This window comes from Pongo abelii, chromosome 2 (assembly GCF_028885655.2).
Source record: "Pongo abelii isolate AG06213 chromosome 2, NHGRI_mPonAbe1-v2.0_pri, whole genome shotgun sequence".
Lineage (NCBI taxonomy): Eukaryota > Metazoa > Chordata > Mammalia > Primates > Hominidae > Pongo > Pongo abelii.
Genome location: NC_085928.1, coordinates 112,209,727 through 112,235,247, shown reverse-complemented (window position 1 = coordinate 112,235,247; position 25,521 = coordinate 112,209,727). Strand labels below are relative to the sequence as shown.

Here is a 25,521-nt window from a genome sequence, read left to right as displayed (position 1 = left end):
GTCACTTTCACTCTTCAGAGCCTGTGTCCTCATCTGTAAAGAAAGGATGATAACTTCTGTGCCACAGAGCCATGGAGTGATCAAATGTATGCAAAACCATGGCCAGTTACTGCCTGTAACTTGTTTAAAGGCCAAGAGAACCCCAAGGAAACCCCGGTGGGAGTAGGATTGGCAAATAAGATCGGGGATCAGGATGGCCAGGGCTGGGCTCTGGAGTTGCCCACAGATGGCCCTTTCACTGTCCACCTGGCCTGTAGCAAAGTTAGCTCCAGGCCTGAGCTGCATCTCCCAGCCCTTTCTGGGGACATCTACTACAAGGATTTGTCCCGGTGTAGCATCTATCAGGCTTCCCTCCTTGCATGTTCTGAGGACCAAATGGAGCCCTTTGCCCTCAGTAGACGCAGGGAATGACAGGGCAGAATGAAATCACTTTAATAGCATAACAACATTTTCAGACCAGGAGTCACAGATGAAGAAAACATTTTGTCTTCCATTTGCACAATTCTGGTGAGGTGTGTGGTTGCACTGGACAATCTTACAGACACATTTTTCACATTGAGAACTTAATAAATAGATACATACAATGTCAAACTCCACAGACAATGAGTTATGAGTGTGATTGTTTTCTTATTCTGCCTCCTCTGGGTTGGGAGGTTGCTTCCCGTTAGGCTGATGGAGGCTGGGTCCTCTAAGAGGGATACTCATACTCCTCGGCACTGCGACGGCCAAAATCCATCCAGCCCATGTAGTCCCGGTCACTTATCCTGTGGCTGGGGTCCAGGTTCTGCAGGTTCTTAACGATGGACATTCGTCCAGAAGGAGCTACAAGGAGCAGGGAGGAGGGAAACAGGGACATTACATCTAAAAGCATCTCTAGTTCAATTTGTGAATGAGAGCAATGGAAAAAGCCAGACACAATATAATAGACACCACCTTAAAGGTATCAAAGAGCTATCAAAGTAGTGGAATTGATGGACCAAAATCTAAGAGAAGAGAAGGACCAATGTCTGTGTAACTGGAGAGAGGACAATATTTACAAGTTAGGGGTGTGCTTTGCCTTCTGCAAGTATTTAGGTGGATTCATTTTCTCCAGCCTTGCAGTCTGGGGACTTGCCTAGATTTTCCTTAGTCTCCCTACCTTTTGCTATCTTTTGGTAGATGGGTGTTTTCCTTTTGTAGATGGCATCAGCAGAAACCAACCAAAGATTTTTCCAGTACTTAATTGTTCCTAAATTCATCCCTTAATATCCATCAACATTCCTGACTCCTGGAGAGCTCTTGTTATTAAGGTAGCACAATTATAATATCTTGATGTTGGAATGGTTAAAAAAAAATCGTTGGTGGGAGTGTAAATTAGTTCAACCATTGTGGAAGACAGTGTGGCAATCCCTCAAGGACCTAGAACCAGAAATACCATTTGACCCAGCAATCCCATTACTGGGTATATACCCAAAGGATTATAAACCATTCTGCTATAAAGACACATGCACATGTACGTTCACTGCAGCACTATTCACAATAGCAAAGACTTGGAACCAATCCAAATGCCCATCAATGATAGACTGGATAAAGAAAATGTGGCATATTTACACCATGGAGTACTATGCAGCCATAAAAAGGATGCGTTCATGTCCTTTGCAGGGACGTGGATGAAGCTGGAAACCCTCATTCTCAGCAAACTAACACAGGAACAGAAGACCAAACACTGCATGTTCTCACTCATAAGTGGAAGGTGAACAATGAGAATACATGGACACAGGGAGGGGAACATCATACACCAGGGCCTATCGGAGGGTGGGGGTTAGGGGAGGGATAGCATTAGGAGAAATACCTAATGTAGATGACGGGTTGATGGGTGCAGCAAACCACCATGGCATGTGTATACCTATGTAACAAACCTGCATGTTCTGCACATATACCCCAGAACTTAAAGTATAATAAAAAATAGATAAATAAAGCCCTTTGATATATAAATACTCTTTTAAAAATATGAATTTGAAAGTTATATTCAGAAAGCTTTTGTCATTTATCAGTAAGTGTTTTGAGTTGATGATCATTTTATTTTTAATGATAAATCAATATCAATTAAAAATGATATTCAGAAAAAGACTGTCGGATTAAATCTTGGCACCTCAGTAATACTCAAAGAAGTAGGGGGGAGAGGTGATAACAAAGCTGATTTAAATCAGCCATTTTGACCAAAATGCAATAACTGAACCTGAAATTGTCCCATTGGGATGGAAGTTAAGTCTTCAGGAACAGTGTGATCCTTTTGTAGAGCTCACACTGAGTGAGCAGGGACATGAAGAGGCAGTTTATTTGGAGACATGAGACATAGTCCTAGCTCAAAGTTCATAGAGAGAAGCCTCCTGGGGTACGAAATCAGTAGAACACCTTCTCCTGTGCAAGCTCAGTCTTAAGAAAGGCCCTTCAGGGACTTCAATGGACAAAGCCCAGGCCAATTCAAGGGTAGAGGAGTGGAGGACCATTCAATGACTCCCACTGTGTTGGGGGCCACTGTGTCCCCACCTCCTGTCATGCCGGTCTATATCCCTTCTGCATGAGGCTGCCCTTGCCAGCTCCTGCCCATAGGCTGAGTAGAGTCAGACTATGGCTTATGTGTTGATAAATGAAAATGCAAAGGCAGTTACCCTAGGTAATGAAATTAAGCAAGTTTAATTAAAAACAGAAACAACACAGAACAACGTCCCCACCCTTTCTCTCCCCAACCCCAACCCTTCCCAGTTTTGAAACCAATAGTCAATTCAGCACATTTCAGGCCTTTTTGCAGATATCCTCAGCCTACGTAGAAGAAAAATAGCCCCTGCAATTTAATTGTTCATCATTCGGGTGAAATATTACCCTTGAATTCAGGAAAACCTATAGACCCAGTTACCTGTACACAGTGACATGGAAACATGACCCATCCTCCTGCCTGCTGTGATGATGGGTGCCCACTCTAAGGCCTGGGCACAACCCAAATTTCCATCTAATGGAAGCAAAGTGACAGCTTCAATACGAGCAAACAGCCTCAGTTAATGGTGGGGCACCATGTTCAGTCATGGAAGCTGCATTTATCACACACCCTGATTTCCCCATTCCATGTACAGTTCTGTCCTCATGTCATGTGTATTTACCAGGGTCCTCACTCACTTTCCCAGTGCTGACATAGAGTACGGGCTTACATCTGATGTATGGAATTGATCAAAGCCTGATTCCTATGGGCCACAGGAGATGGATGGGCCTCCCTCTGAATCACACAAAGAATTGGAAGGGGCTTATTGGAAAGCTAGCCTCGGGACTATCTGCATGTCACTCAGCTAGTGAGCTGCTGAATCACCTTATTCCTGGAGAAAGACTTTGGTGCTGAGAAAACAGTGACTTTCTTAGCTCTTGCTACAACTGAAGGGTTTAGCTCTTCTAAACTTTAAAATGTGGAATAGGCAGTACAGCTAGGAAGCTGAATGGCTTCCAGGCCCTCCCGGGGGGAGCAGGACTAGATAGAGCCTCAGCCCTGCTGTTGCGTAGATGTGCAACTGCATGTAGGTTACTCAGGCTTCTAGAGCTCCAGCTTCCACACTGGCAAAATGGGTATAATAATACTCACTGTGCAAGGCTGTTGTACTGAGAAAGACAATATAGATGTAGCATTGAAGCTTTGCTGGGCATGGGGGAGGTGTACACCAAATGCCTCTAGATATCTTTACCCACTGCCCTCCAATAGAATTGTTTCTTCTTGGGCCGTTGAAAGTGCTGCAGATATTTCCTAATGATAAACTCTTAAGCACTGCTCAAAGAATGCATTGTCTCGTTCAGAACTTTTATGCATAATATATACTATAGTGGAGCAAAAATCTGATATGATCTCAAAATATGTAAAATATTCAAAGAAACTGTGCAGTATCTATATGTGTAAGTATTTAGTCCTAGTTCATGTTTGTCACATAGAAGAGTTTGCTTGTTTTTTAGCTAGTGGTGATCCTAGGTGTTGGCATCTGAATTTCCAAGTGATTGCTATTCCCTCCTGGGTTTGTTTGGCACAATTGGCTGAAGGCAAAGGGAGAGGGGGCCTGAGAAGAGGGACTAGAAAGAACTTTCCAGCTAAGATTTATGCTATAAGAGCCATTGTCTAGTATTGGTTCTAATTTGGTAATGAGCTTTTTTTTTTTTTTTTTTTTTTTTTTTTTTCCCCTAGAGCAATTTTGGAACCAAGAGTCAATTCGGCACATTTCAGGCCTTTTTGCAGATATCCTCAGCCTACGTAGAAGAAAAACAAGGGTCTTTCCTAAATTGGAGGAGGGGAGTTCCAGGTCCACAGTTAAATGAAAAGCCTAGGATATTTCAGACTGATCTGGCTGAAATTCAGCCTGTATCTGGGGACAGATACTAAATTATTTTCAGGCAGAGAATCAGCAGGAACTCAAAAGCTTTCAGACTTTCTCTCTCCATATGATAAGTATTTCTATCTTTTTCAATTTAATTAGCAGGAAAGCAAAACAGAAGGTAGTGGGTGGGGCAATTTCCCAAAGACAGGAAGAAATACAACAAATCACCGATTTGTTCTTTCCTTCTGAAGCCTCTGGGTCAGAGTTCCAGTCTTCCCTTCATGTGAACCCACAGAAGAACTCTGCAGAGCCAAAGCTCTTCATCTTATCCCTCTCTGGTCAAGCCAGGGGTTAAGGTTCAAATCCAGGCCCTGGAACACCAGTTGGGTAAGAGAGCTTCATGGAAAGGGCAACACACCTCCCATATCCCTTCCAGCAGTGTTTGCTAAGTTCTTTTTTTTTTTTTTTTTTGAGACAGTTTCACTCTTGTTGCTCAGGCCAGAGTGGAATGGCACAATCTCGGCTCACTGCAACCTCCACCTCCCGAGTTCAAGCTACTCTCCTGCTTCAGCCTCCCGTGTAGCTGGGATTACAAGCATGTGCCACCATGCCCAGCTAATTTTGTATTTTTAGTAGACATGGGGTTTCACCATGTTGGTCAGGCTGGTCTTGAACTCCTGACCTCATGTGATCCACCTGCCTCAGCCTCCCAAAGTGCTGGGATTACAGGTGTGAGCCACTGCTCCTGGCCCGCTGAATTCTTTTAATGTCCAGCTGTGTTTGTACTGTTCAGCATGCTGCTCCACAGCCGGTGTTCATCATTAGTGTCACTGGGGATAAAGTTGGCAGAAAAAAGCTGCCCCAATCCAAAGCATGATTCCTATGGGTCACAAGAGATGAATGGGCCTCCCTCTGAATCACACCAAGAATTGGAAGGAGCTTAAGGGAAAGCTAGCCTCAGGTCAGAACTGCCTGCACGCCACTCGGCTAGTGAGCTGCTGAATCACCTTATTCCTGGAGAAAGACTTTGATGCTGAGAAAACTGACTTGCTCAGCTCTTGCTACAACTGTGACCATCTCTGCAACAGCAAAGTAAAAACAAAGACCTCTCTTATTGGGTCATTTGTAAGTCATTGCAAGGAGAACACAAAACTGCTGCTGATTCTTTCCTTCTGTTACATACTTTGGTGGAAATGCACACATTGTCACTGCTTTTTTAAACTGTTGTAGCCAGATCTCAGGCATTCTCAGCATTGACCCCTTCCTGCTAGAGGATTTCCAACGGTTGGTATCCGGGTGGCTCCCAGGTCCTTTGCGTTTTTCAGTAGAGGGTATTCAGTGTATCTAGGAACCCTTTCCTAGGATTCAATAATTATCTTTTAATGGCTTGGTAAAATGGTATTGAACTTAATCAGCAACACTGCTAAAAATTAGTTCAAAGAAAGCTTTTCAAGAAGGTTCCCCTTACTTATAAGTTAAGTCCTTCATACCCCTTCTCAGATTGCTACAAAGGACTGCCAGAAACCATGTTGCTTGTTTCCTACCGAGAGAGGTCATCTTCATCAGGCCAGGGCTAGAGAAGAGGGTCAGCATCAGGAGCCTGGGAACAAGGGCAGAAGTGAGGGATGGGGAAGCAGCATTCTTACCTTTCCTGGCCTGCTGGATGTATCTTGCCAGCAGCGCGCCCAGGTGCGCTCGGGACTCGCCGTCCGTTCTCTGCGCTACCCTCAGCTGCCTACGGGGCTCCTCCTCTGCCCGCTGCAGCCTGGAGCCCGCGGGATCTGCGGGAGGCACCGGCTGCGTCAGGGCGCCAGCCGCCAGTACCGCCATCAGCACGCACAGGCACACGCCGCTGTTCATGACTGTAGGGAGCAAACGAGGAGGACGCGTTGACTGAAAGGCTGGGCAACAGAGCTCCTGCGGCGGGCCGGGCACCCAGAAGCGGGCTTAGGACAAACACAGGTGCTCCAGACCCGCCAGGCCGCCGCAAGCACGAGGGCTCGCCAAGCGCTGACCCCAGCTGAGTGCCATGGCGCGCGCCCCCGGGCGCACCTGGCTGGTCTTTGGGAACTCCTCACCCAGTGCCAAGGGGCAGAGACCCTGTTTTCTGCCGTGTTGAGCAGAAGGAATGTTTTCTGCTTTCCTAAAGTTTGAGGAAGTGTTTGCAGAGCGCCTCTCTTCTAACCGAAAGAAGAAAAATAAAACCCCACGAGATTAAAAATAGTGTGAAAAAAAAAATCCTAAAGGGAAGACTCCGTGGGAGAAATGAGAACCCTGGGGAAAGTACCTTTCCAGATAGCTAACAAGCTTTCAATATGGAAATACAGTAAATGATGAAAAAGAGAAGCACAGTTTAAAATGTAGGAGCAATAAATAAAGCCGTATTTATAAAGTTTTCTCAAAGTGTACGTGGGAAATGGCAATAAGCCACTACGCAAAACATAGGCAGGTTTTAAAATCAGAAATATGTGCCCAGCGCTCAGGTTTCGAAAGCCCCGTGCATTTTAGATCGCTAGTGGATAGAACACCCTCAAGTTTCTATCCGTAAAGCCTCGACATTTTCTGCAGTATTTAGAAAATGAATTTAAATCTTAAAACCCTCTAGTATTTTATTAGAAAAGATTGCAAAGTCCCCCGCACCGCTGTGTAACAACTAGCAAATCTCAATCTGCATGCGAATCTTAGCGAATGGGTAGTTCATCCCTTAATGATGCGGGCGTATGAAAGGCTCTAAAGCAGCTCTACCCACCCAGACCTCACTTTTAGACCCAGAGCCGTTATTTCTGACTTCAAGAAACGTCTTTCGAGCTCTCGGAGGGAAGACACAGAAAATAGAAAAGCATAATGGAAATGGGCACAAAGCTGAAGACAGCATCCTTCAAAGACACACGGCACTTGGATCCCCCGCTGACGAACCGAGGGACCTACCTTTTGGATTAGGACGCAGCTGGCTTGGCGTTTCCAACCGGAGCAGCCCGGCAGCTGAGCCAAGTTCAGGGAGGACCAGCGGGCGGCTGTCTCTTAAATAGCCCCGCCCGGCGGCGTCGGCCAGTCATGTATTTACCCAACGCTGACGCAGACTGGCAGCAACACGTGCTCAGAGGGCGGCCACTGGGGCGACAACCGGTTGAACTGGCTCCTGGGAGACAGGGGGAGGTGGTCCAGTGGGGTGGAGTTAATCCCTCCCAGGCGCAGTGCCCGATGTCCGCGCCCCTCTGGGTCCGAGAAGCTTCCGCCCAACCCTTTCCAGCTGCCGCTCCCCTGCGCATTCCAGAGCAGTGCTCTCCAAGGTGGGAAACCTAGGAGTTTGGAGTCTCCTCCGGGATGGAGAAGCTGCCGCTAGCTTAGTTCGCTTTGGGGACCCGAGGGGCCAGAAAGGAAACTGGGGGCGGGGGTGGGGGGTGGACAATGGGCAGGACTGAGCGTCAGCAAGGCGTGATTCTGGGAGGGAGGGGGCGTCGGCCCCCCTACCCCGGAGCGTCCGAGGCGCTGGTCTTCATACTTGTGTGGGCTCTTTCGAAGGAGAGAGGAGGAGTCGGGGTCTTCACTTTCTTCTCAGCCGCATTAAAAGCCCTCGCAGTTCTCCAGGTTTCCGAGGGCCAGTGTTCTGGGTCAGTGAAAGGGCTCCGGCCACGGCTGGCTGTTGGTGTCCTGGGCCTCTCTTTACGCAGCTGTAAAATGGGGATGACACCATCTGGCTTTGCTCAGAGGAATCCGGTTTGGGAAAGGGATGTGTTTTCTTCCTGGGCCAAGTTACCACCACCCGCGGCGCCCACTGTTCCCCGTTGTCGACAAGCGGCGCCAGCGAGGGTCCTGGGGAACTTGCCCACCACACCCCCGCAAGCTCGGGTAGACCACGGCATCCGCCCCTCCCACCTTTCCTGAGGGCCCACACACTCACACCCCCAGGACAGTACCTTCCAGAACTCAGCTGCGCAGCCTGGAGATGAGGTCCTCACCCCTAGTCAGTCACCCGTCCGGTGGAGGGAAGGGAGGCACCAAGGCTCCCGTGCGCCTTTCCCTGCACGCGGTTACTCTCCCGGCTCCGGCGCGGGCCGACCCGGAGCCCCTCAGTGCGCTGTGGTCGTCTACACCCTGAAGCCCTTTGAGTTCGAGTCGGCTTGCTGGTGCTTGAGTTCGCAGCGTCCCTGCAAAGGCACTGCCAACCCCGTTTCACAGACCTCAAACCGAGGCGCGAGGAAGAGCAGCGCCTTGCCAAGGCTCCACAACACGCCCCTCGCCCTCTCCGTGCGCCAAGGCCGCCCAGCCTGGGTCCTGGAGATCACCAGGCATCCTTGAACCTTGGGACCTCAACTCCTCTCCCTTTCTTTCCCCCATCCGTCTTAGATGCAAGGAGAAGTATTTAGAAGCGCTTATTTTAAAATCGGAATCCGTATTCCGCTCTGGAATTCCCTCTGGAATGGAGGGACTGTGGCAACGCCAGTGTGGGGGTGGAGTGGGCGAGGCGGGAGGTGGGGGGGTTGGGGGGGCGGCCCAGAGACGCCTCCAGTTGCTGCTCCACTTTCTAATCCTGAGAGGCAGCTGCGTTTCTGCAACCTATGGGCAACATGTTTGAAAGAGCTGATTAAATGCTTTCCAGTGGTTTCCCCACGAGCCTGCTAAGGTTTGTGTAATTCAGTTGTGAAAACTAGTCTTATTTGTGATTGTGGCAAGACATATCTGGAAACATAAACTTGTTATCGAAATACCCCCAGAGCTTCTAATTCAGTAGGTCTGAGGAAGGGCCCAAGAATCCGAATTCCTTCCTTCCTTCCTTCCTTCCTCCCTTCCTTCCTTCCTTCCTTCCTTCCTTCCTTCCTTCCCCCCTCCCTCCCCCCTCCCTCTTTCCCTCTTTCTCTCTTTCTCTTCCTTCCTTCCTTTCTTTCTTTTTCTTTCTTTCTTTCTTCTTTATTTCCTTCTTTCTTTCTTCATTTCCTTCCTTCCTTCCTTCCTTCCTTCCTTCCTTCCTTCCTTCCTTCCTTCCTTTCCTTGCCTTTCCTTCTTTGAGACAGAGTTTCACTCTGTTGCCCAGGCTGGAGTACAGTGGCATAATCTCGGCTCACTGCAACCTCTGCCTCCCAGGTTCAAACGATTCTCCTGCCTCAGCCTCCCCAGCGGCTGGGATTACAGGGATGTGCTGCCATGCCTGGCTAATTTTTATATTTTTAGTAGAGACAAGGTTTCACCATGTTGGCTAGGTTGGTCTCGAACTTCTGACCTCAGGTGATCCACCCACCTTGGCCTCCCAAAATGCTGAGATTACAGGCATGAGCCACCACGCCCCACCAAGAATCCACATTTCTAACAAGTTCCCGGGCCATACTGAAAATGCTAGTCCACCAAGCACACTTTGAGACCATTTCTATAGAAATTCCCTACCTTATGCCAGTTACTCAACTCCTGGCCTTGGTCCATTTAATTCATGTTTATTCAACACTTACTTTGTGCCAGGCCCCAGCGATTCAGTATGAACAAGAGCTGACAATACAATAGGGGAGCTGAAGCAAACAAGTGGACAAACACCTCTCAACGATTCTGATATTTGGGGACTATGGAGTGGAGATGGTAGGAGGTAATCTTGGAGAAATGTTTTGGTGAGGGGAGCTAGGTGGTAATGTGGAAGATGCCCAAAAGGTAGAGGGACTGGAAGGGGAGGGCTGGATAGGAGGCCCTCAGGGATGGGCAAGCAGGAACAATCAAGGTAGATTTGTTTTAGGATAATAAGCCATTATGAAACCCATTAATTATTAGGAAACATAATAAACATTATGCAAGTCATAAGTGTTCATCAGAGAATATTCAGAAAACAAAAGTAGAGAAAAGAAGAAAGATTCCAGCCTCCCAGGGAACAACCTGTTGCTGCTCAGGAAACTGGTAGAGGGAACCAGACTTGGTGACTGAGGCTGACCTTGAGTTTCCAGGCTGGGAGACAAGGGTGGGTGGTAGAGTATTATCCAAGACAGGGAATTCAGAAGGAAAAGCAGGCTTGGAGTGTGGCCGTGGTGGGCCAGGGGGCGGGCAGGTAATGAGTCCAGTATGGGATTGGTTGATCATTTGTGCATTGACAGTCTAGGAGGAGTTTGGGAGCCTTTGTCCTGAGCAGAGAGACACTGGAGGGGTGGACCCAGAATCTGGCACGTGGGTGGTGGCTGCCAGCCTGGGAGTTATAGGGAGAGTTGAGGAAGGCAGCTAGCAATGGGTGGCAGGGTGCCTCTAGACAGACCCCTGAGGAGTGACAGTGTGAAGGAGTGGGTGGAGGAAAAGGAGCTGGTACAGAAGCAGACAAGTGGGCCAAGGAGGCCAGCGTGGAAATGCCAGTGCAGAGCCAGAGGTGACAGGGACCATCAGAAGCTGAAGAAGGGCTCGTGCGTGGGCCTTTCTCATTTACGATAAAGATAGCTGCTTGCCTCTTTATTGTAAAATAAAGTAGTTGTAGCCGCTTGTCTCTCAGGAGCAGGAATGTGTGATAGAAGAGCTGCTAGGAAAATAAAAAGACATAAGAGATCTGAACTCCTTGGCCATAGTCATGATTTTTCCTTCTTACAGGGTCAACAGGTACTAATTATTCTGACTATCGTTCCTAAGCAAGTTAGGCCTGGAGCCGACACTATTCCTGTAATCCAGATGCATATCCGCATTAAAGATAATCCATTTGTTCACTTAAAAAAATGGGCTTGATGTCTCCTGAGGCAGATGCCTTTGGTGCTCCTCACCACAGTTCCATGTTCTCCCTCTGGCTTCAGCTGCAGCCTAGCCAGGCTGGGCAGTTTTCAGCAGACAGCATTCCCACTTCAAGTTTTCAAAGCACCCCTCTCGGCTTATCTCCTTCAAAGTTCAGCCCCTGCAGAGGTTCAGCCTGTAAGTATGGGTGTTATCTCCCCAGAAGACAATCTTCAGCCAGTGGGGAATGGGAAGCCCAGTCTCTCTGTATGAACCATACTGGAAGCTTCTAAAAACTTCTCAACGGTCCTTTGCCTGTAGCGGTGAACTTGATAACAGCTCTCTCTCTCTCTCTCTCTCTTTTTTTCTCTCTCTCTCTCTCTGTCTCCTTAGACAGGGTCTTACTCTGTCACCCAGGCTGGAGTGCAGTGGTGCAAACCCAGCCTCCTGGCTTAAACAGTCTTCCCACCTCAGCCTCCTGAGTAGCTGGGAACACAGGTGCACACCACCGTACTCTGCCAATACTTTAATTTTTTGTAGAGACAGGGTCTCACCATGTTGCCTAGGCTGGTCTCAAATTCCTAGGCTCAAGTAATCCTCCCTCCTCAGTCTCCCAAAGTGTTGGGATTACAAGTGTGAGCCACCGAGCCCAGCCGATAACATCTCTTTAGTTGGTTTTTCCTCCTTCTTCGTCTTACTCTTCTAATTTCTTCCTCCTCTCCCAAATAAACGACATGTACTCAAGTCTGTCTAATTTTAGTATAACCCTATCAAAGACACCAACTGTCTTTCGGGCACTGTTGGGATTCAATGGTGAGCAAGACAGACAAAATCCCTGTGCTTGTGATGCTTCCATTCTAGTGGAGGAGACAGACAATTTAAAAAATACACAGCAGGCATGGAAGGTGCACACATGTTTTCAAGAAAAGTAGAGTAGGGGGAGGGTCTGCGGAGGACTGGGCACCCCCATGAACTATGCAGACCACTGCTGGAGGACGCCCTGTTAGGCTCTCTGCTGTGTAGACCTTGCTATGTATGTACATTATGGAGAAATGGTTTTGCTTTTCAGTCCAAATAGAGAAAAAAGAAGTTGTATGGGAGTTCGCACTGTTTGGAGATTGTCTTGTATTCCATCAAATGTGAGACGGTAACTAACTTTTCTGCCAAGCTCATTCTCTTGTCTCAGAAAAGGAATGGAAAAGGCAGTGCCCTCTGTGTCCTTCCCACCACCACCCACTCTCCCCCATCATGGAGTGAGACATACCAGCTGGTCCCTGCCTTTATCCGGAGGACTGAGAGTGGAGGGCGCCATATCCAGATGCTGCATTGGAAAGGAAGTAGTGGAGAGAGGAAACCTGTGACTGTTCACTGGTTTGGAGTCTAGAAATTCCCATCTGATTGCGGTGAAGTGAATTTAAGTGAGATCTTGCTGAGAGTTGGGGAGGTATCCCCGAAGATTAGTCCCTGAAACAGATATATTTTCAATACAGGATTTTTTTAGTCACGAGACCTAGCTCAAATACATATGTCCATTTTGTATGTGTAGAAAACTTAATGGAATTTCCAAGGACATGCTAGAGCCTCCTGATTTATTATTCATAGAATTTAAGCTTGTTACAAGCAAGCCCCACTTACCAGAAGGCAGGAGGCTATTTGCTGTGATCAGAAATGTGATGGTTAGAAGGCTTTTTTTTGGGGTCTTTTTTTCTCCTGAACATGTATTAAAATACTATTATTTGTCCTGGAATTTTTCAAAGGTCCACATAGCCAATATCATCTGCCAATATCTGGAATGATTAGACTGAAAAGAGGGAAGTAGCTATGGTCATTGTGAAGTGTTTCCTTTTCCTAATGATGAATTTCTCTAGAATATCTTGTCATAGTTTGGTTTCCTACAAAAGCAGAGCCTGGACAGCACCTGGATACAGGTAATTTATTTGAGAGTGATTCCAAGGGAGCAGGAGTAAGGGAGAAGGGAAGAGAGAAGACAGTGAAGTAATGAGTAGAGTGGATGACTGCTGTGGACCCAATCCCCTGGGGACTCTCTGAGATACCTCTTAGAACATGGCTCATAGCCAGCCTACTTGAGGCCAGAAGGAGAGCCGGCAGCACCAACTCCCATTTCCCATTAGTTGAGGGCTGTTCCAGCAGGTGTTAGCTCCCTCTCACTTCCAAATAGGCTTACCTGCTCCTGCAGAGCCAGAGAAAGCCCTCAGGCAGAGAAGAGAGAAGCAGATGGCTGAGGTGAGAATAGCTACATGAGAGGGAACATGAAGGGGAAATCAATAGTGGCTGTGTTACTGTCAACTCAGGGTGCTATAACAAGTACCATGGACTGGTGGCTTAAACAATGGACATTTATTTTTCACAGTTCTGAAGACTGGGACATTTGAGATTAGGGTGTCAGCATGGCGGGGTTCTGGTGAGGGCTCTTTTCCTGGCTTACGGATGGACTACTTCTTGCTGTATCCTCACGTGGCAGAGAGAGGGAGGTTGGGGGGTGGGGAGAGAGAGAGAGAGAGAGAGAGAGAGCAAGAGTGCTAGCTCTCTGGTGTCTCTTCTTATAAAGACATTAATCCTGTCATGAGGGTCCTCCCCCATCTGACCTCATCTAAACCTAATCACCATCACCTTCCAAAGTCCCCACCTCCTAATACCATCACATTGGGGGTTAGGGCTTTGTACGAGAAAATCAAATCTCGGAAATCTCAAGATTGCCATAATCTCAAGATTATGTCAAGTGGAGAGTTAAGCCTAGAGACTGAGCCATGCAACACTGCCTTTCTTTTTCCTGAAACAAACAGCTACAGAGAAGCAGATGGCTGAGGTGGGAATAGCTACAGGTGAGGGAACATAAAAGGGACATTAATAGTGATTGTGTCACTGTCAACTCAGGATGCTATAACGAAATACCACAGACTGGGTGGCTTAAAGAGCAGACACAACCCTGTGTTTTCATAGCTTTATACATAAGCCAGGTTCCCACGAGGATGAACGGCCTTCCACCTCTCTGGATGGTCACCCTCACAAACTGCTCACAAGGAAATTCCTTGCAGATCTCTAAATCATTCAAGACACATATCTCCCTGTAAAACAAGCACACACCAATTGTAACTTTAGGTCTGTAAGCCAAGTTTAACTCCTAAAACTGAGCTCTGTTCAATTTCATCCTGACAATGTCGTTTATAAGCTTATCTTCCCAGGTACAAATGAAATGGCTTGGCTGTGTCCCCATCCAAATCTCATCTGGAATTCCCACATGTTGTTGGAGGGACCCAGTGGGGGGTAATTGAATTATGGGGGCAGGTCTTTCTCATGCTGTTCTTGTGATTGTGAATAAGTCTCATGAGATCTGATGGTTTTATAAGGTGGACTTTCCCTGCACAAGCTCTCTCTTTGTTTGCTGCCATCCACGTAAGATGTGACTTGCTCCTCCTTGCCTTCTGCCATGATTGTGAGGCCTCCCCAGCCATGCATAAGTGCATTAAACCCTTTTTCCTGTATAAATTACCCAGTCTAAGTGCATTAAACCCTTTTTCCTGTATAAATTACCCAGTCTTGGGTATGTCTTTATCAGTAGGGTGAAAGTGGACTAATACACAAGGACAAGATAAGATCAATCACTCTTCTGCCTGCCCTGAGATGGCTGTATCATCAACTTTTTCCCATACTCCCTCTTTTCAGATGTTTACCGTATCTTATGTAGAGTGTAGATTCTTTGAGCATGAATCAGAGCCTCACAAGTAGATAGCTGTTTGCCTCACTGCCTACACCCTTCCCTTCTTTTCTCCTGCTTGCTCTTTCCCTTTAAATACTGAGTTTCCTGGAAAGGACAGGCTGCAGATACTTCTGTGGCTTGTGTTTTTCCCAGGTGCATCCTCACACTTTGGCTCAATAAACCTGTACTGGGATTTAGACACTTGCCTCAGTCACTGACTTTTTGGTTAACAGTTTCAACATATGAATTTGGGGAGACACAAACATTCGGCCCATAACAGAGTAAAACATCCCTGTAAATCAACATTTTATTTGTTCACTGGCATTTCTATAAGGTTGGTGGAATAAAGGAATCCTAAATCTGGAGTGGACCTTGAGGACCCTCTTGTTCAAGGTTCATGAATTCCAACACCACCCAAGGGAGTGAAGAGGGCTGTGGGTGAGAAGACCAAGAGAAGAAGCACAGAGATCATGGGCAAGTGAAGCTATGGGTGGTGGTTAACCTCCTGGGGCACTCTAGGGGCCAGAGCAGAACATGGGCCTCAGAGCCATCTCACCCTAGGGTGCGAAGCTGCGTGCATGTCTATACATCAACTCCACTCAGTCACTGGCTAAGGGCAGCTCCTGGGGCATTCATTCCTTAGCACTTCTGGCCCACTGATGGTCCAGCCCCCCATGGAAGCCTTCAGGGAAGAGCTGCAGATGCTGGCGACCGGAAGCTGGGCCTGCAAGCACCATGATAGTGAGGCCCGAGGGAATATGAGTGGGGCAGCCATGGAGCCACTACACTCTCCTAACACTTCGCATGTACTCAATGTTAGCACTTACCATATTGTATCTTAATTTCCTACAATAGGGCTTGGGACATAGCTGCTCAATGAATATTTGTTGAATGAACTCTTCATCTGTATGAACATCTCATCTGCCATCTGACATGCAGGAAAGCAGGAACTGTGATTTATTCACCCAAATGCAAGAATTGTGCTGGACACATGCTAAGTGACCAATAAATGTTCACCAAATTCGGCTGTTAGTTTCATCAGTTTAGTTGACTGGACTTACAAGATGGATAGCTATGAATGAAAAGCCATTTGCTGACCCTTGGTTGGATTGTGGACTCCCAATTAGCCACAGGAATTGTTCTTAGCACCGTTTCATTTAGCTGGGATTAGAAAAGCCACCAGAAATGGGAGATCACCTCGTGAATGGATGACAGGAATGAGAGGTCAGCTCCTAGCTGATTGAGCTCTCTGCAGAAGAAGCTTTCTTTTGCTTTTCAAACTAATATTGAAAAGCCAAAAGAGGAACCGTAGTTGCCAGGGAAACCAGCCACCAGTGTCCTCGGGCCTGTTGTCTAGTTCACTTTCTTTGGAGGAAGGTTTAGAAGGGGCCTCCATGGCTCTCCTTGGGAAGTGTTAGCAAACAGTGAGACTTGAAGTACTTGAAGGGCAGTCTGGGAGTCTTTGTGGTCCTGCTGATCCAGCTTCTCTCTGAAGCTGAGGTCCCCTCACAGAAGAGGGCAAGTCTGTGTCCTCTGGAATGGTCTCAGCCCCCAGCAGAGGCATCTCCTACCTTACCAACCTGCCTGGTGCCTGCATGGTGGCCATGGGCCCTCCTTTGAACTAAGGCTTTGGGACACAGCTCTTCCAGGACAACCTTATCAGAAAAGGCTCATAGTTTTAAAATTTAAAATAAAATGGTTTGAATAAGTATTAAGTGCCTATAATTCAAAACTTAAAAGGTGCAAAGGGGTATATAGTGAAAATCAATTTTTTCCCTCACCCTTCTTCCTCCACCATGCAGAGGCAAGGAGTGCTTCAGCGTTTAGTAAATTCTTCCAGATAAAGTCAATGCACATACAAGCAAATCAACAAGTATCAAAGAAATACACACACACACACACACACACACATGCATACACACACACAGTCTCCAAATGGAAGCGTATAATACAAAATCTTCTCTATTTTGCTTTTTTCACTTACAATATGTATTTGAGTTAGGTCAGTTTATACTGTTAGCATAATTCTACCTCAATATCTGTAAACTATTCCATTGTATGGGTGTACCTGAATTCATCTAGCCAGGGCCCTATTCATAGAAATTTAAGTAGCTTCCAATATTTTCCAATTATAACCAATGCTTCTTGAATACACATCATTCTGCACATGCACAAGTTTACCTATGGGATGAGTTCCTGGAAGTGGAACTGCTGAGTTAAAGCATATGTACATTTAACATGTTGGTGAATATTGCCAAGTTGCTCTCTGTGGCAGTTGTTCCCAATTGTCAAAGAGAGCATCTTTATCTTTTTTTTCTCAGCCCTTTTATTATAGAATGTATTTTATATTTGTATTAGTCCATTTTCACACTGCTTATAAAGACATACCCGAGACTGGGAAATTTACAAAAGAAAGAGGTTTAATCGGATTTACAGTTCCAAGTGGCTGGGGAAGCCCCACAATCATGGCAGAAGGCAAGGAGGAGCAAGTCACATCTTACATGAATGGCAGCAGGCAAAGAGAGAGCTTGCGCAGGCAAACTCCTGTTTTTTAAAACAACCAAATATCGTGAGACTCATTCGCTGTTACAAGAACAGTGCAGGAAAGAGCCACCCCCATAATTCAATCACTTCCCACTGGGTTCCTCCCTGGACATGTGGGAATTATGGGAGTTACAATTCAAGATGAGATTTGAGTGGGGACACAGAGCCAAACCATATCAATATTTATATTATATTTGGGCATTATATTGATTTTTTAAAATATCATGGGTATAGCATCAAAGATAAACAAAACTGGACAGTAGTTAAAGTGATAAGGACAGGTTTTAATCAGTGATATTTTATTGCAATAGGGAAAAGAGTCAAGCGTGAACTGAATGCAATTTGAATTTGTAGAGAGGTGACTGGATGTTTTAAAGGGAGAAGAGGGAATAGGAAGGAGGTTAAGCAGGATTTCAGTAGAGTCAGGAAAGTGAAAAATTACAAAAAGTGGGACACAGATGATGGTGGGGGGTGCAATGGTCCATTTGAAACCCATCTGGGCTTGTAAACTGGTACTTTTCAAAGTCAGGCTCTTACAGTAAATTCTTTTAGCGACCTTGAGTTTTCTCAAGGAGGCACTTTAAGAGGGACGGAAGGTAGAGTTATCCTAAGAATGTGGCCTTGAGCTGTTAGGAACTATGTTAGTGCTTGCTCAAGTCTTTATAGGCCAAGGTTGGGGCCTAGTTGAGAAAGGTCTCAGAGGAACCTGGCTAGAGTTTGGTCAAGGAGACAGCCTTTGTTAGTAGGTATATTATAACCACTATAAATGTCATTTTAGGATGATAAAGGAAGAGTGTGAAATATCTGTTGTCAAAAGGGGTTGTGGAGTCAGATGGCGCTAGGAATCCAGATCTTAAAAATATGGACATCACACTCCACCTGTTTCCTGCCATGATAACTCAACATAGGGAAAGTAGAAGAGCAAAAGTTTGGATCAGGGATTGAAGGCAGGCGCTCCAGCAAAATGGGATGCAGTGTGGGGGTCTAGGGGAACGGGGCCAGAACATGGTCACCAAGACAGAGAAGTGGTGTACAAAGATCACTGAACACATCTCTTCTTCCCCCTCACTGTGCTAACTATTGACCATTAGGCCAGACCACACCAATCAACCTGTGCTTGGCTTCTCCTAGACAAACCTAAGATCCAAGGGTAGAAAGCAAGGTCCCAGATTTCAGCAGGGAGGTGGACAGTGCCAGTGTGGGAAGTTCCCTGGAGGTCCCTGGAGGTCCAGGGTTTTAGAAAAAGCAAGTCTGGGGCTACTTTGCATAAGGATAATGCTAAGCAGTGCCCAAAGGGCAGGTTGGTGGAGAAAGTCACCACAAAAAAAAAGAGAAAAAAATCTCATGCTGAAGAGAAATGGTGTTTGGATGGCAAGAATTTTACCATGAAAGTGAAAGTTCTATTTGGATTTTTAAAACATCCATTCCTTAAGGAATAGCATGAACCTCCAACATGTGCAATGAAATGAAATGCTAAAAGTTGGCAGCTTGGAAATGAGGGGTCTGTGAACATATTTTCCTAGCATCCAGAATGATGAGCAAAGGAAGGAGATTGTTTACCATCTTCCTCAACATCCCCAGAGATGGCTGGTGACAGACGGGCCTCCAGATGAATGAAGGGCTTCTGAGTGCTGGGTGCAGGGTCTAATGAGAACTTGAAGAGGAGTGAGAATGTGATTTTTATCTGCCAGATTGCATTTCTTATGTAAGTTGCTGGAGCTTGAAGTTGAGAGGAAAGAGACTCAGTCTTCAAACAAGAATCTTGGTTTATATTTTGGGTCTCTGTCTTGCTTTTCATACCTCCCCACAACCCCACAAGAAAACCAGACCCTTAGATGAAGACCTAGATGCAGGTGGTATATTTGGGAGAGCACCCCAGAGAGCTGAACTGAGGAGGTGGAAAGTGAGACAGGAAAGCGAGAAAAGTCAATAACTTGTGAGTTAACAAGCAGGTGACTGCTGGTGACAACTTGGGCTCAGTCCTGCCAGGGCTCCATTGAGAAGATGAATGCCCTAGAATTGTCCCACTGGAGCATTTATCCACGGCCCCTATCTCCTATTGTTTGAGGGTTACTCCAGCAGGCAGGGTTGGGAGGGGCCTGCTAGTGCTAAGACAGGCAGAGGAGAAAGGTGCTGCTACTCAGTGTGGGAAGACAGAAGCCTGTCTTGGAACAGTCTTTTGCAGCTGCAGGTGAACCAGTGTGGGCGGAGGGGCCCTGGGGTGCAGCATCAACAGTGTCTCCCACAGCCCCTAAGCACAAACCTCAGGAAAGACCCTATTACATTCTGAAACTGCAAAAACACACAAGTGTAACTCTTTTGTTCTTGGTTTTGGGGAAACATGTGCACCAAGACATACAAATATTTTGCCCTGGAGAAATGCTGAAGAAATGTGTTCTTTTTTCCATGCCAGACACTGTTCTCTTTCCTCTCTGACCCTGGGAATTTCATAGTGAAAATGATACTAGATTTGAGTCCTAGGTCTCCCGTCCACTCTCTGTGTAACTTAGAGCAAGTAACTGTGGTTTTGTGACCCTGCATTTGTACAACTGTCAAATGAGGTGGATAGGAATCACTCCCTAGAACATGGTGAGGTCTGAAGGGGCTAAACTATAGCCATGTGAGATGAGGCCTTAGGATCAAGAAAATTTGCATTTTCGGTCATTTTCCACTTTCAGTTCTTAGAACAAAAAGGCTGGTCTCTGAATAAGACATTGAGGAATAAACAGCCCATGGGAGGGTGGTATAGAGGTGACAGGCATCTTGGGACTGTCTCGGTTATGTAAGTCCATCCCAAGTCTCCGGAGTGCTATCACTCACTCTCTTTTATGAGAACAGTGGCTTCTTGAGGTAAAAGCGGAGGGAAAACAACACTAAACCTCAAGTCCACTAAAACGATAAAGTTGCAGTAGGTTTATTCTGGGCTCCTTGTGGACGACCCCTTGTATAATGAGATGCTAATTTTAAAGATAAATTATGGATGCAGAGAGCAGGAGAGAAAGTGCAGCTATTTCTTGGCAGCCCTAATTGCTGCGAGACGTGCCAGGCTGCTAAAGGCATACGCATGTACTGTGCACACAGCCGAGAAAATCAGAAGCCAGGAGCAGGGTTTGTTATCAGCCAAAGCCCTGGAACTTACAAAGCAATCTGTTTTCCTTGAGAAGACACAGATGGCCCTACAGGGTTGGTTTAGAGAAGATGCTGCTGGTTTCACGGATGTGTTATGTTTCTTTTTCTTCTGCTCGTAACTATTTTCTTTCTTGCTTTAAAAAGGACCATACCATAGGCAGTGTGATTGGGAAGAGCTTGCCTTTACACAGCAGGCCTGCAAATATTAACATAGATGCTTTATCAGACGCTGGGTGCCCTGCCCACATCTATTCTCCGAGGTTGGCCTGACTTCCAGCTCCCTGCCCCTGTGACTCTTTGCTCCAGTGTTCTTTCTGGAGGCGGGAGCCAGGTTTCAAGTGTTGGAGGATTATTGCCCCCTGGGAGCAGCCCTCAAACAGTAACTAATGGGAACTTGTGGACAGTTAACTCAGCTCTCCCACCCTTCCAGAAGATCACAAGCCATATTCTATGCTGGCTCCCGAGTTCCCCAGTGGCCCTTGGTGGTAGCTCCAGTGGCCCTTGGTGGTAGCACGTGCAGAAATGTGCCCTTTATTGGAGGAAATTCTCTGCCCTGTCTCACTTCCTCATTTTCCTGGGATCACCTCCCAAATAAATCACTGGCCCTCAAAGCTTTTGCTCAGCATCTACTTCTGGGAAAATGCAAACTACAATGGTTGAACTTTCAGCTTCCATCAACTTGAGTCATGTTCCAGAGTTTAAAATATTCTTCACGTGTATTACCCCTGTCCACAGGCAATGAATCTCCTGCTGGCCACGTGGCTAAGAGACTTACACAGTCCTAGGATCCTTGATAAACGGGGCAGGTGTTTGGTTTTGGAGATTTTACTTCGGCCAGGGGCCAGGGACTGATGTGTGGATGTGAACACTAAGACTTATCTTTGCACGTTGAGAAGATTGCTTTTATGCAAGTTGATAAACCATTTGCTGAATGTTTCATGGCCCCTAATGTTCCCTCAGGGGTGGCCTTACCCCAACATCCAGATCCTCATCCTTTCTTTAGGGGCCCCTAAAATATGGTTTGGCTCCGTGTCCCCACCAAAATCTCATCTCAAATTGTAATCCCCACATGTCGAGGGAGGGACCTGTAATCCCCACCTGTTGAAGGACGGAGGTGATTGGATCATGGGGGCTGTGTCCTCCATTTTGTTCTTGTGATAGTGAGTGAATCCTCACATGATCTGGTTTTAAAAGTGGCAATTTTTTCCTGTATTCTCACTTCTGTCTCTTGCCACCATGTGAAGAAGACCCTTGCTTCTCTTTTGTCTTCTGCCATGATTGTAAGTTTCCCGAGGCCTCCCCAGCCATGTAGAACTGTAAGTCAATTAAACCTCCTTTGTTCATAAATTACCTAGTCTCAGGTGGTGTCTCTATAGCAGTGTCAGAATGGACTAATACAGTAAATTGGTGCCAGGAGTGGAGTACTGCTATAAAGATACTCAAAAATGTGGACACAGCTTCAGAACTGGGTAACAGGCAGAGGTTGGAACAGTATGGAGGGCTTAGAAGAAGACAGGAAGATGTGGGAAAGTTTGGAACTTCCTAGAGACTTGTTGAATGGTTTTGACCAAAATGCTGATAGTGATGTGAACAATGAAGTCCAGGCTGAGGTGGTCTCAAATGGAGATGAGGAACTTATTGGAAACTGGAGTAAAAGTCACTCATGCTATGCTTTAGCAAAGAGACTAGTGGCATTTTGCCACTGCCCTAGAGATCTGTGAAACTTTGAACTTGAGAGAGATGATTTAGGATATCTGGTGGAATAAATTTCTAAGGAGCAAAGCATTCAAGATGTGACCTGGATTATTCTGAAAGCATTCAGATTTATGTGTTCACAAAGAGATGTTTTGAAATGGTAACTTATGTTTAAAACAGAAGCAGAGCATAAAAGTTTGGAAAGTTTGCAGCCTGATGATGCAATAGAAAAGAAAAACCCATTTTTCTCGGCAGAAATTCAATCTGGTTGCAGAAATTTGCATATGTAATGAGGAGGCAAATGTTAACAGCCAAGACAATGGGGAAAATGTCTCCAGGCCATGTCAGAGATCTTGGTGGCAGCCCCTCCTATCACAGGCCTGGAAGCTTAGGAGGGAAAAATGGTCTTGTGGGCTAGACTTAGGGCCCTGCTGCTCTGTGCAGCCTCAGGACATAGCACCCTGCATCCCAGCTGCTGCTGTTCCAGCTCAAGCTGGTGTTAAAGGGGGCTAAGGTACAGCTCAGGCCATGAATTCCAAGGGTGCAAGCCCCAAGCCTTGGCAGCTTCCATGTGGTGTTGGGCCTGGGGATGCGCAGAAGTCAAGAATTGAGGTTTGGGAACCTTTGCCTAGATCTCAGAGGATGTATGGAAATGCCTGGATGTCCAGGCAGAAGTTTGCTGCAGGAGTGGAGCCCTCATGGAGAACCTGTGCTAGGGTAGTGTGGAAGAGAATGTGAGGTTGGAGCCCCCACACTGAGTCCCCATTGGGGTACTGCTTAGTGGAGCTGTGGGAAAAGGGCCACTGTCCTCCAGCTCCCAGAATGGTAGTTCCACTGACAGCTTGCACTGTGTACCTGGAGAAGCTGCAGACACTCAACACCAGCCCATGAAAGCAGCTGGGGCAGGGGTTGTACCCTGCAAAGCCACAGGAGTGGAGCTGCCCAAGACCATGGGAGTCCACCCCTTTCATCAGTGTGCCCCAGATGTGAGACAGGGAGTCAAAAGAGATTATTTTAGAGCTTTAAGATTTAATGACTGCCCTGCTGGAATTTGGACTTGCATGGGGCCTGTAGCCCCTTTGTTTTGGCCAATTTCTCCCATTTGGAATGGGAGCATTTATCCAATTCCTGTACCCCCATTGTATCTAGGAAGTAACTAACTTGCTTTTGATTTTACAGACCCCTAGGTAGAAGGGACTTGCCTTGTCTCAGATGAGACTTTGGACTTGAACTTTTGGGTTACTGCTGGAATGAATTAAGATTTTGAGGGACTGTTGGGAAGGCATGATTGGTTTTGAAATGTGAAAAGACATGAGATTTGGGAAGAGGAAGGAGTGGAATGATATGGTTTGGCTCTGTGTCCCCACCCAAATTTCATCTCGAATTGTAATCCCCACCTGTCAAGGGAGGGAGGTGATTGGATCATGGGGGCAGTTTCCCCCATGCTGTTCTCATGATAGCGGGTGAATCCTCACAAGATCTGATGGTTTTAAAAGTGGCAGCTTTTTTTTCCTGCATTCTCACTTCTTTCTCCTGCCTCCATGTGAAGAATGTTCTTGCTTCTCACCTTCTGCCATGATTGTAAGTTTCCTGAGGCCTCCCCAGCCATGTGGAACTGTGAGTCAAATAAACCTCCTTTGTTTATAAATTACCCAGTCTCTGGTAGTATCTTTATAGCAGCATGAGAATGGATTAATACAGAGTCACTTGCTTTGGATTGTAAACTAAAAATAAAATCCTAAGTCCCCCACCTGACTGAATGGACCCCCTGTTGGCCAAGAGGGCCCCAGAGAAACCCTAAAAACTGAGTTCCTAGTCATGATGGGATGGGAAGTCAGACACGCCTCATTATGTCTCCTCCCTATTGTGGTTAGATGCAACTTAACAACATTAATGTTAAAATAACCATAAGGCTGACAGAACAGACTCTTTATAGCAGTAGGACACAAAGTTATAAACAGGATCTGAGGCCATTCCAGGTAAGGGTTAAGTCACTCCCTGCCCTTACACTTAAAGAATAAACTATGTTTTAACTGCCACAAGGTTTTTCCTTTTCCCTAGCAGCTAAAGAAGCACTGACCTTGACATAAGCAATGGTGAAACAATTTACAGCTCATTCACTGCCAGATGCTGACTAACTGACCCCCTGTTCCACCAGCCTTGATGGGACAAGAGGCTGATTTCAGTAACTTTCTCCTGATAAGAAGACCACTGACCATGGACTGGTTCTGGCTGGACACAGTGGCTGCACACTTGAGTAACTTTGTGTCCTGAAAAAAACCTTTTGATATATAAGGCCTAATTGTAATATATTTAAATGTTAATTTTCCACCCCAATGCTTGCATCTGGATCCCCTCAATGAATATTCATAGCTTCTTCTTTAAACTGATAAATATGTATGTTGAGCCAACCTATTCAGCATGAAGCTCCTGCCCAACCCGTCCTTCTTCCAAGCGCCTGCTTCTGGACTTTTACCAGAGGCTATGCTTCCTAGCTTGTCAAAATGACCATCTTTCAGGGCATAATCCTTTATAAGAAATAAAGCTCTCCTTTCCCAATTTATGAAGACCATGGGATTTTTTAGTTAACAGGACAAATCATTCTCAATGTGGATCCACTGATCCTTTATTTCAGAATCATTGAGATTGCTTGTTAAACAGGCAGAGCCTACTGCATCAGAATCTCTGGAGGTAGGGCCAGGATCTGCTTTTTAACTGGCTACTGGAACACCTTAGGCTGGGCTCCCTAGAAGCCTACCTGGGGACAGGCACAGGATGCCAAGGAGGGGTGTGGTCTCTGATAAAGTCGCATCTGGCCAAAGTCCCAGTCTGATGCTGCAGGGGAGTCTGCAGGAGCTTGAGGCGATGGGGCTGGACTCTCCTACTCCTGAACTTGTCAGTCATCGGCTAAGGGCTTGACTTGAGGTACTTCTGGTTCTCTGTAGGTTCAGGCAGAGAGATTCTCATAGCCTGAGCACAGCCCTACACACTGAGTCACAAGTGGAAGCCATGGGAAATTAGTTAAGAGGGAAGGACAGAAGCAGCAAAGGGATCCCAGGGCCTCTAAGCAGAACACAGTGCCCACTACAGCAGGTGATCAGACGTCAGGATACCGGACCCTCATCTCCCTTCCCCCTCATGGAGTGGGGATGGGGGAGGGGTGGGCTTTAGTTTAGCAATTCCAGATGGGCTGGCTCCTAGCCCGCTCTTTTTGAGATCTCCCCACCACTGAGATGTGCAAATATGCCTTATCATTTTTTGTAGTTGTGTGGTGGGTAATGTTTAGTGTACACACACCCCCCCTACACACACACACGCCCACACACAAACACATATACATGCCCAGCATTAGAGAAAGCATAATTGAGTGAAACCTTCAAAGCTTCTCTCTGCTAGAAGGGAATGGAAACCCCAGGGCATATTGCCAATTTCTTCCTCTCCCTACAGATG

General features: G+C 46.5%; 1 protein-coding gene and 1 pseudogene across 1 annotated transcript; one reads left to right on the top strand and one right to left on the bottom strand.

Moving 5' to 3' along the window:
- Positions 1 to 416: 416 nt before the first annotated feature.
- CCK (cholecystokinin) lies at positions 417 to 8,747 on the bottom strand. The gene is made up of 5 exons (XM_024244786.3): positions 8,243 to 8,747; positions 7,828 to 7,996; positions 7,254 to 7,464; positions 5,972 to 6,187; positions 417 to 822 (listed from the first exon to the last, which is right to left on the bottom strand). Exons 4-5 carry the CDS (start codon positions 6,183 to 6,185, stop codon positions 689 to 691), a joined length of 348 nt encoding a protein of 115 aa, XP_024100554.1. The 5' UTR covers positions 6,186 to 6,187; positions 7,254 to 7,464; positions 7,828 to 7,996; positions 8,243 to 8,747; the 3' UTR covers positions 417 to 688.
- Positions 8,748 to 10,520: 1,773 nt separating this feature from the next.
- Positions 10,521 to 25,521, top strand: part of LOC100440656 (sal-like protein 4) — a 48,484-nt pseudogene continuing 33,483 nt past the window's right edge.

What these genes read in the sequence shown, in the direction of transcription:
- CCK (XM_024244786.3), bottom strand. Translation starts at nt 6,185, where the DNA reads ATGAACAGCGGCGTGTGCCTGTGCGTGCTGATGGCGGTACTGGCGGCT. An exon ending in CATCCAGCAGGCCAGGAAAG is followed by an intron (nt 823 to 5,971) that starts GTAAGAATGCTG and finishes TGCTCCTTGTAG; the next exon opens with CTCCTTCTGGACGAATGTCC.